The sequence below is a fragment of the Pygoscelis adeliae genome, unplaced genomic scaffold, assembly GCF_000699105.1.
Source record: "Pygoscelis adeliae isolate BGI_AS28 unplaced genomic scaffold, ASM69910v1 Scaffold171, whole genome shotgun sequence".
Taxonomy (NCBI): Eukaryota; Metazoa; Chordata; class Aves; order Sphenisciformes; family Spheniscidae; genus Pygoscelis; species Pygoscelis adeliae.
The window spans coordinates 7,324,333-7,335,031 of NW_008824186.1; the positions used below are offsets into that span (position 1 = coordinate 7,324,333).

At 37.6% G+C, this 10,699-nt stretch overlaps 2 protein-coding genes across 2 annotated transcripts in view; one reads left to right on the top strand and one right to left on the bottom strand.

Annotated features, from left to right (window-relative positions):
- The window catches only part of CSRP3 (cysteine and glycine-rich protein 3 (cardiac LIM protein)), an 8,948-nt gene extending 3,267 nt beyond the window's left edge, over positions 1–5,681 (top strand). Inside the window, exons 2-5 of the mRNA XM_009334534.1 lie at positions 1,323–1,491; positions 2,870–3,005; positions 3,704–3,797; positions 4,978–5,681. Of these exons, the coding sequence (XP_009332809.1) occupies positions 1,323–1,491; positions 2,870–3,005; positions 3,704–3,797; positions 4,978–5,057 (479 nt within the window). The 3' untranslated portion in view covers positions 5,058–5,681. The remainder of the gene's footprint in view (positions 1–1,322; positions 1,492–2,869; positions 3,006–3,703; positions 3,798–4,977) is intronic.
- A 932-nt stretch (positions 5,682–6,613) lies between these two features.
- The window catches only part of ZDHHC13 (zinc finger, DHHC-type containing 13), a 17,507-nt gene continuing 13,421 nt past the window's right edge, over positions 6,614–10,699 (bottom strand). The window contains exons 13-16 of the mRNA XM_009334535.1: positions 10,567–10,650; positions 9,033–9,190; positions 7,532–7,629; positions 6,614–6,808 (exon numbers count right to left, since the gene is read on the bottom strand). Coding sequence (XP_009332810.1) covers positions 6,673–6,808; positions 7,532–7,629; positions 9,033–9,190; positions 10,567–10,650 — 476 coding nt within the window. The 3' untranslated portion in view covers positions 6,614–6,672. The remainder of the gene's footprint in view (positions 6,809–7,531; positions 7,630–9,032; positions 9,191–10,566; positions 10,651–10,699) is intronic.

A 10,699-nucleotide genomic window follows, 5' to 3' on the forward strand; every position in this document is an offset into this window, starting at 1 on the left:
TTCCCTATTTCTTTCCCCCTCCCCCCCCATCAACCACTGTTGACACAGTGAACAATTTGATCAAAAGGTTGAAATTTTGTTTTTTAAGCATACTATGAAACCCTGTTTTTTTTTCTATAGGCACTCTGAACTGAAAGCTTCATCCTCTCTTGATGGGGCAGGGGCTGTCTCGTGCCGAGTTCCCAAAACAGTGCAGCATACGCAGCCACCAAGCAGATGAGGAGTGTAGCTACTATTTCTTTCCACTCATTTTTGTTCAGTTTCCATGCATAAGCGGCAAGGAGATCCACCGGACCGGTAACAGAATTTAGTCTCTAAACACTGACCAGGTCTCAGAGGAGCAAAGAACTGGGGAGAGAGCAATCTAGCTTCCACGGCCACTCGATGAGAGTAACCACGTGCGAGACCGGCCTCAGCAAGGCTCGTTAGCTCTACGCGTGGCTTGTGTTTCTCAAAACATGGATACTTGCTTACGGAGATCCCCAAATAAGCAGCTGTTAGCACTCATTAACTTTTGGTCCTTCCAAGTTGAGGCTAGGGTTAAAGTAGTGCCATAGAGGACATAACTTGTATTCCATTACGCATGTCGGGCATTCCTACGGCACCTTCTGTCCAAAAGTCTCCCAGACCTTTCCTCGTGAGCTAAGCCAAGCAGTATTTCTCTATAACGAACATGACTAGGAAGAGGTCTCTGTTTTTGGAACAGCTATAGTCACGCTCTTGCCATCCTGGAGGAAGCCTAACAGAGCCGAGACTACCAGTTATTTGGGATCACTGCTTCGCCTGGCACTACAGCTCAAACAAATGTGACTAGATAAATAAATCATATATTCTGCTTGACTCTGGACATGGTACGTACATTACAGCCTCTTTTAGAAACATGCCACACTAAACCAGCGTGGGCTGAGATGAGAAAGCCACTGCAGACTCAGAGTGACTATTCTCAAAGGTGCAGATGCACAGTAGAATCTTTACCCCTGCAACCTCTTTTTTTTTTTTAAAAAAAAGGTTTGGGAGTTTAGGATGATAATCTCAAATCCATTTTAAGCTTCACAGATGCAGACAAATTGTCTTGACAAGCTCCTGATTTTCCTAGGGTTAGAGTGTAACTTTACAGTGGCAAAAGAGCATGTTGTGTGCATGCACAACTACTTTAGCAACAGCTCAGTGAAGTTTTATACCGACTACCAGCTAACACCCTCCTTCTCCTGTATTTTTAAAGATACACAAAGATAAAACACTAATTGTAATTATGCTGAACCACAAAAATTCAAATTTGAAAATGCAAACGTCCATATGTGCCCCCCTCTTCCTGTTTTCAGTGGCCTGCAGAAAAGCTCTGGACAGTACCACAGTAGCAGCTCACGAATCTGAAATCTACTGCAAAACTTGTTACGGGAGAAAATACGGTCCCAAAGGGATTGGCTTCGGACAAGGGGCAGGATGTCTCAGCACTGATACCGGTGACCATCTAGGCTTGAACCTCCAACAGTGAGTTAAATCCCACTGACAGCACCTTTTTCTGGTACTACTTGTCACTTAGCGGGGTATTTTAGATATTTTATTCTGTTTCCATAACAACATCTAGCATAAGTAGCAGAGCAGACTTTCCTACAACCTTTCCTTCAGTGGACACAGTAATTTACCAGTTTCTAATGACGTTCAGTCTCTTTAAGCCTTCTTTATAAATCATCTCCTCCTTCAACGGGCAATTATTCTGCAGAAGCAGCCTTTATATGCAACCACAGACGTAAATATTCACTGCAATTGTAATTTGCCATTAGCAGCACAGTGGCAAAGTCACATTCACCATAGAACGTAAGAGGTTTTTTGTTTTTTTTCCCCCTATCAGAGGCTAAAATACAGTTAGGTTTTACTGTTAGAGAAATAATCACACTACCACATACTGTTAACTCTCTTCTCAATGGGGGAATTAATGTTTCTAAATCCTCCCCGTGGCTCGAATAACACTCACAAACACACCGAGAGTATGTTCGAACAAAGGAATTCTAATGGGATACCATCTTCCAAAAGCCTCAGCTGCGCATTAATTATCTCCGACAGTACATTTTTATAGTATTTTTCTACGATTCTCAAAGCTGCCCATTTCCAAATCAACGATGCTTTCTTCTGATATTGCTATAAGGAAACCAATTAACCAATATGCTGTACAGGAAATAAAAGCTTAAATAATGTATTTAACTGTAGCTCCTTGTAAGATATGAATCCATTACGGGCAGAGTTCTGTGCCACAAACTGTCACGTCCTGTAGATTTAATGACCTGTTGCAGTCCAACAACCCGGTAATTCAAGTGTCATTCTGTGAAAGGCTTTAAGGTAGCACAAAGACATAAAGCACGAGTCCGGAAATACAAAGCAAAGCTACTTTTCTGATGTGCTTTTGACCCTAGGCCAGCTAAGAACCCCAGTTCCCTGTCCAAATGTTACACTGACTAATGAAACAACTGCATGCAAAACCTAAGGGTTTTTTTCTGCTCGCTACTGAGTACCAGCAGATAGCCAGTTACAAAGAGAGGACTTTTCCTTGTAGTTTCCCTCTCGCCCCTCAATAAAACAAAATTCTTTTTTACTTTCACTTTTCATTAATCTTTTCTGCATGTGGCTACTGTCAGCTCCATGCACTCAGCGCAAAACAGGTTACGCCAGTGGTTACAGTATCGGCTTTTCAACCACACAACGCAGAATTCAATAGAATACTTACATTTTCTCACCCCCACCCCCTTTTGCATGTCTAAGACCAGTAATTTAGTAATTTTTATCCCTTACCAAGAAACCATGAAATCATATTTCTAGAATGAAGATAACATTTTAAGCAGTATTTTAAAAACACTGAAAACTTCTGTTTTAGGGGGTCACCAAAGCCTGCTCGCCCTTCTACACCAACTAATCCTTCAAAGTTTGCCAAAAAGATGGTAGATGTGGATAAATGTCCCCGTTGCGGCAAATCAGTGTATGCTGCAGAGAAGATCATGGGCGGAGGAAAAGTAAGTAGTTACTACAGCACTAGAAACAAAGCACACTTTTATAATGGTGATAAACTATAGCTAGTAGGTCCTTGATCTTTTAAGTTTTTACTCATAGTCTCAATGAAGAAAACATGAGGGTGAATTAGCAAATTGCTCCAGAGTCCGACGTACTGACTTTCAGCTTTAAAACCATGTGCTTTTCGTAAGCCACCTTCAACTTTTTGTATCTTGTTGATGTCTGAGGAACAACTCCTGGCTAGGGTACAGGCTGGCTCTTCTACTACTGTCATTCTACTGACATCTCTGGGGATATTTATAATTTAAACATTTATTTGTAGTGGCAATTGCAGACAAATTGAAGAGATTCTGTGACTAGAAAGCCTGCCTCACATGATGTGCTAGCTCTCCGCTCTAGGAACTCTCACTAGAGTATTATCTCTGCACATCAAAGAAATGGCCAAACCAAGAGTAGTATCTATAGCTCTCTGCTCTTTACTAAGCCTCCATTAATAACAGAGTCACTAGGTAAAATCTTGATATGGGATAATAAAGTAATTGAAAAAAAGACTAATCTAGAATGACTAAAAATGGAAGCCGTAAGACCAACAAGACAATTTTAACCTTTTCACACCATAAAAAGCAACAGTGTTTTGCTTCTGGTATCTGCTAGCCGTGCACTTTCTGCAATATACAATGAATGGTCTTCATTTCCTCAGCCTTGGCATAAGACGTGCTTCCGCTGTGCTATTTGTGGAAAGAGTTTAGAATCTACGAACGTTACAGACAAAGATGGAGAGCTCTACTGTAAAGGTAAGAATTGTAAATGAGCTGACCTGGGTTACTGAGTCAATCTAAAATTATTCTTTTTAAGACCTGGTATTGCCATCATGATTTACCTTGTTGCATGCTTAACAACTTCATGAAATTTCATTTTATCTTTTTTAACAACTTCCTGAAAGCAAAGAGCTATGGTAACATTGCAGTTGCATCTTCTACTATTAACAGTTAAATTTTAAAGTTGTAATTTTTCTACAAATGACATCCTCTCAGATCTGTCCTCAGACCTTCTAACAGGAACACTGGCCGTATCCGCTGGGGAGATTCTTGTACCTGCACAATCCCTCTCACTCAAAAAAACCCCCAACCCAAAGCAACCAAACAAAAAAAAACAACCCAAACCACAAAGACCCAGATCTTCAAAGGTCATCTGTCTAAGGTCACGGTCCTAATTAGACTTCTTCCCAGTAAGGGTTAAAAGATACTTCCACTATATTGGTAGTACAGAAGGTAACGCATTCATGCCAAATTATACACCCAGATGTTCTTCTCAGATCAAGAAAGTTCACAGGACTTCACTTAACTCTTAGAAAGAGCTTAAAGTGAAAAATATGCAAAGTTTTTATATCCTAGGCTAAATTTTACAGAGAATCCTAAAGAAGATCACTTCAGTTTTGTGACTTTGGGTGCAGCCTGACAACTGCAGGTGATCAAATTAGGATATTTTGATAAATGTGCTGACCATTACTACTTCAGAACTACTAGCAGAGTTGTGATAAGTAACTATGAACACGCTTAGCAATAGAGAGTTAAAATGAAATGGTTTGAACTACCATCAATAGTTTCTGGACTAAGCTCTATTTCTTTTAACCTCCTTTGAAAACCTCTGACTTATTACTCAGTCTGTATTACTCATACAGACCAAGTTTTACTGAGTATTTTCAGACTGGAAAGTAGTTTTAATGAAAATATTACTTAGATCCTAAATACATAGTTTCTTTTTTTTTGGAGAAGATCAGATGTGACTTTTGTTTAATTCAAATATGTGATTCCAGTTTCACTATTAGAACCTGTCGACACTTCTGAGAAAGACGCTGTTTCAGATTTCCTTCCTTTTATTAACCTAAGTTTGGAAGTAGTACTAAAACCAAGAGTCATTTACTTCTATATGAAAATATTCACAATACCATTTACCTCCCTCCTTCTTTTGCAGTTTGCTATGCAAAAAATTTTGGTCCCAAAGGAATTGGGTTCGGTGGCCTCACTCAAGTGGAAAAGAAAGAGTGCGAATGAGGAGAAATGGATGCAACAGACTCAAACTGCTGTTGATGCCACCGAGTGATAGTTGTCAAGTAAAACGTTAAACATCACATATTGCTAAGAACCTAGGGCATTTGTTTAATATTTTCCACCTTGCAGGAAAAACTTGTGAGCTTGTATCTTAAGAAATTCTTAGAATAGCTTAAAAAGGTACAGTGATAAAACTAGATTCGTGTTTGTTTTACAGTAAATAAAGACAAAAAACCTCATGGAACATTATTCATGGAACATTATTGCTTCTTAAACTAGTATTTACCACACTTCAGACTGGAATTTTAAAGACTCAGCATACTGTCCCATTAAGACAGAGGTACCTTATGCAGCGCAAGGGTCAGAGTGTTCCGACTTCAGCCACAGTTTCCTTCGTTCAGAACGTTACACCATCCATATTTCTACCAATCTCCCAATGGAGTTTTGAACATTTTGACATTTTGTGTTATGGCAAAGTAGATGTTATTCACTTTGAGACAATTAAAAAGGATTTGAAACTCTTTCTCTCAAAGGAAGATATTTCCAAAGAAAAACAACATTTGCTTAGAATACAGTGTTGTAAGTTTTGTAATCGTATGTTTTCAAGCTACAATAAAGTACTGATATTGCTTCACACTATTTTTACTCGAATTTGCTTATGCTTTATGTGTTACAATGTCGCAGATAAATGCATTTCACTGACATGTATGAAATCGCCCATTTCTTAACTACAAGAAATCTGTTTCACTACACTACCTTACTCTTATGTTGTCAGTTCTAAACGGTATTTAACTTTAATTTTCTGATCTTTTTCTGTTTCCCTGCTGGTTTTCATTATTTCCTACTTTGACTTATATTCAAAACCACACTGCCCAGCTGGCCACTCCAGACTGATGCTGTAGCCTTTTCTTGAGAACATGGCTGACATCTAGCTATTAAAGATCTATGCATGCAGCTGGGAATAATTCCCTCTTTCTATATACATTGCTATTTTCCATCATGAACTTACCCATTTTCATACGCTAACAGGGCATATTTAGATACAAAACATAAGGCAAAGAGTCAGGCTTTTCCTTACGGTTTTGTGCCTACCTGTTCTTAAATACCTCACTGGTCACATATCCTGGAATCTATTTCAGTCTGTAAAAATAAAATAGAGCTTTCATGCTTCTAAATATATTACATGTAAACCCTCCAAATACAAAGACTTAATAGAGGTTTTCACAGCATAAGCAATAAAATTACAGGGTAATTGTAATATTAAATTTTTAAATATGAACACTCCCCTTAATAAAAGAAAATTACATTTGAAAATTATCTGCAAAATAAAGCAAAGGGTACCAACATGGTTTTGAAATTCTGCCCTAAAAACTTACCTTTAAAAAAATATATTCTTAGTGTCATCTCATCACAGAAAATTTCCAATAGTTTCAGCTCAAACGATATATACACATACAGTGACTGTTCCATATACAAACCTGCTGTAGCTTATGCAAGATAGGTTTAATAGTTAAAACAACAATAAAAACAAGCAACTTCAGAAGAATTTGTAAAAATTAACAAAATATCCAGCTTTATTTAGCTTTCAGCTCAATGGTTTTAGAAATTAAGGAAAACTTCATACAGAATGAACATTTTTCTCCTTTGCCAGATGAAGAAGGTTGTATTGCTTGGTCCAGTCAACTACATTGGGTTTGAACATACCAAAGCAACCGCACTGAAAAAAGTCTGCAAGATTCTGGAAGCATCCAAGACTGAAAATGAGAGAAATATCCATTAATAAACCTAACAAAAGAAGACTGCAGGAATCAAAAATACACGTTCACCATGGGACGGTACTTAAGATATAAAGCTGTCAATGAAGACAGCTCTGGGAGAAGAAACGTAAGAACAGTTCTCTACTGAGCATTATTCCTTTGTTGAACTTTTACAACCTGTATTACATTTAAGAATGAGAGCCGCTCAAATATTTAAAAGTTAGTACTTAGTAAGAACTCATCTGCTACCACACATGAGGAAATACGGACTTCTAGTCTAACAGGGAAACCTTGGTACTAATTTCTCTATTGAGCTAAATACTGCAAGAGAAGTCAGAAAGGGGTCAGTTCATACCTCAAGTCTCTTTCTGAACCTACAGAACAGACACAGAGATTGATGAACAAATTAAAGGACGACACCTCCTCACCCCCAAAATAGCATCTACTGATTAGAGCTGTGGACTGATTTTGGCACATCTTTTTCCTAGATACACAGCCATGCAGAAAGAACCCCAGTAGCTCCCATGCTGCCTGTTTATTTCCTAGGGCAAAGGAACTTCTCAGCAAGGAAAATGAGGTCCCTTTCCTCCTCTTAGCACAACTCATAACAGACATGACTAGCACGTCCATAGACCACCAGCTTTTTGCATTTATGAAGTAGTGAAGCAAATCAGTACGGAAGAGATACGTGCTTAAAACACACCACTCATTAATACTGACTTGTACGGAGTTCTCCGGAGTGAAACAGGATGCTTAGAAGATTTTCTCTGTATCAGGAGGTTCATTCTCTCATGCGAGGTCAATCCCAAGAATGCAATCTTACAGAAAGGAAAATGTAAGTAACGGTTAAAAGGCGAACATCACAAATTAAAATTCTAGTGATACCACAAGATACTATTGAGAAGGGAGGGAGGGGAAGGAGGTTGACCGTGTCTAACAAATAAGTAATTACTGCCATAATTGATGACCGAAAAGTACGTTTTTAAAAGTCACTTGGACTAAAACAGAACCCAGCAAGCTGTAACATTAACACTTCCACTGCGAAGGCAAGCTTAACTGGGATGACTGTAAAGATTGCACTTTTACAGATGTCTGTAGAAGTGTAAGATCTATAGCAGTTAAGCACCTATCTCCTCAGGTTTTGTCTATATTCTACCATGCAAATTGGTAGAAAAAGATTACTCGAAAAAGACAAAGTAGCTTAGCAAAAAAGATGAAGTAGATGTCAGAGACTCAACAAAACCTTTTTCATTTTCTTGATTTGATGTCTTCTTTCACCGAGTTTCACAGTGAGATTTATGGGTTTTGGTTTTTTTTTCGTTTTTGCTTACCTATTCCTTTTTCCATTTTCTTTTTTTTTTTTTGCATCAACATAAATCTTATAAGCCTTTATAAATGGCTGCAAGGTTGCTTTGCTGAATGACATGCATGACATAAATATCACAAAGCAGTACATTTACAAATGACTGTGTACAAAACACAGTAGTTAGCTGTAAATATCCTAACTAGATCCTTTTTTTCCCCAGGATGGTATCTCAGTGTCATTACAGAAATCTAGCAGTACACATTTAAAATTGTGGATTTTTTTTTTTTAAACAAGATGTAAAACAAGTCTTTAGCTCAGTATGCTTAACACATATTCAAATGACACATCTTTCCTAAAAGCTGCTAAACAAGCTGTTTCCTAGATGCTTTAAGACAGCTCTTCTCAATGTTGGTTGCATAGCCAAGCTCTCAGAGAAAAACATAAACAAGAAATTTGACAGTCCTCATCAGGATAAAATCCAGGTCATGTATTTTTATTGTAGCAATGGGATTTAATACAGTCTAATGACGCACTGCTGAGCTCTGCCATAGAATTTTCAATTCAGGACTAATTGTGCTATTGAGCTTCTGTGCCATTTTTGGGGTAGTAATACCAGTTCTATTAGTCAAATAAGTTTCCTGCCTTTAAATACATCTTTCTACAGGTTTGGAATTTTTGATGAGTACAAAACACAGAACTCAGTTATAGGAATGATTTGCAGACTGTGATCCTACTTTTAACGTGGGAATGCTGAGCGCACAAGTACCCATGAAACTTAAAGGACTGCCCTGAGATTTAAGAAAAGCACCTAGATGTGACATTAATTAGTCAAGTTTTTATGAGAGCAAATCATCTAGGGAGAAGTTTTAATATGATGACTCTAAGTGAGGAGCATAAACTGAAGCAAAGTAATACCTGATAAAGCTGAACAGTTAGCCACAATGAAGCCCATACAGTATGAAAACAGGCTACTGCGAAGATATAGGAAACCCATGGAGAACAGTATATTATCTGCGTGAAGTATGTCCATGCTCCATCTTGATGATAACTTGTTGCGCAATGGTTTGACCAATCTGACAAGATACATAATCAGTTAATTACGTTTTTAGGCCACTTAAGAACTGAACAAAGATTATTTGCAGTGCAATTATTTACATAGCAATATGCTCTAGAAATACCATGTTTCATGTATCACGTTCCCACTTAAAAGCACCCACAAGACTGCTTGCTGTTCTGGCTGCATAATCTTTACGTTATGCGTTCATAATCCACAGAAGGAACATTCAAGGCACTGGCTATGTACTTTTTATATGATATTGAAATCAGTCATCATCTCTCATTGTCAAGATTTCTGAAATTTTGCTTCATGCTTATTTGTAATTTTAGGACAAGAATTTATCATTTATCTTAAACACCATCATCAACAAAAGAAGACATGATGGTGACAATGCCAAGACAGCAGTGTTTTACCACTATTAAATAGACAAACTGGAACATCCAATGTCTGTAAATTTCTTAAGAGATACTTAAAGCCTACCACATATGTTTCTAACCCATAAAAAAAACCCCAAACAAACTACAGCAGAGCAACTTTTTTTTGCCTCTGTGTCAGTAGAACAATAAAGAGGTTTTCCCTCCTGTGTTCCTTCACACACAGGAAATGGAGAAAATAATATGCTTTTTGCATACTTAAGACCACCACTGAAACGGAGGAAAGCAACTCATGTTCACACCCTGTGTCCTCCACTGCCATTGCTCGTTCACTTCACTTCACTTCACCCTACGTTGAATATTGACTCATTTCAATATAATGAGAACTAACATAAAATAAAATAAACTCCCTCTACTTTCCATTTAAAAGGTTAGTGCTATGCTAATTCATCCCCAGGAACTACATTATAAGGGCTCTCCTCCAAGAAATTTCTTAATTTTCCAAAGTAACAGTTTGGATTTATTAATGAGATATACAGTTCTCTTCTTTTCAAAGTTATCTCTACATTAAAAACAAAAAGAAACTTTTGCAGGTGTTCAATATAGGTATTTACAAATAACAAAAATCAATAAAGCCTTTGCAATAATGTATTTACAAACTTATTTTCTATTACAGTAAAGGGTATCCAGACTAGAACCTGTAACCTGACCTTCCTCCACATGGCTTCCCTATTTCATCTCTAACAAAAATGCTTTCTGACATTGTATTTTCCAATGGACATCCCACTAGAGCCGTATCTCAGTTCTTAATCAACACAAACGTAATCATATATTTGACCAAAGACTCAGCTACGATGTATTTTCATTTAAAGACAGAATTACAAGGTAACATCACTGCTGAAATATGGTATCATTTGTGCAGGTATAACTACACTTGCTGGAAACAAAATGCTGAAAAATAAAGACCATACACACACGTCCCTGAAAGCTAAATTAAAATAAATTCATGGATACATACACAGAAGAGTTCCATAAAGCAGCCAGACACCGGTCATAGTTAGGAAAAACAGGAACAACAGGTAGTAATGATGGTTCCCAATGCCTGAATTTGAGGTGAGGAAAAAAAAAGTTTGACATTTTAAAATTCAGCA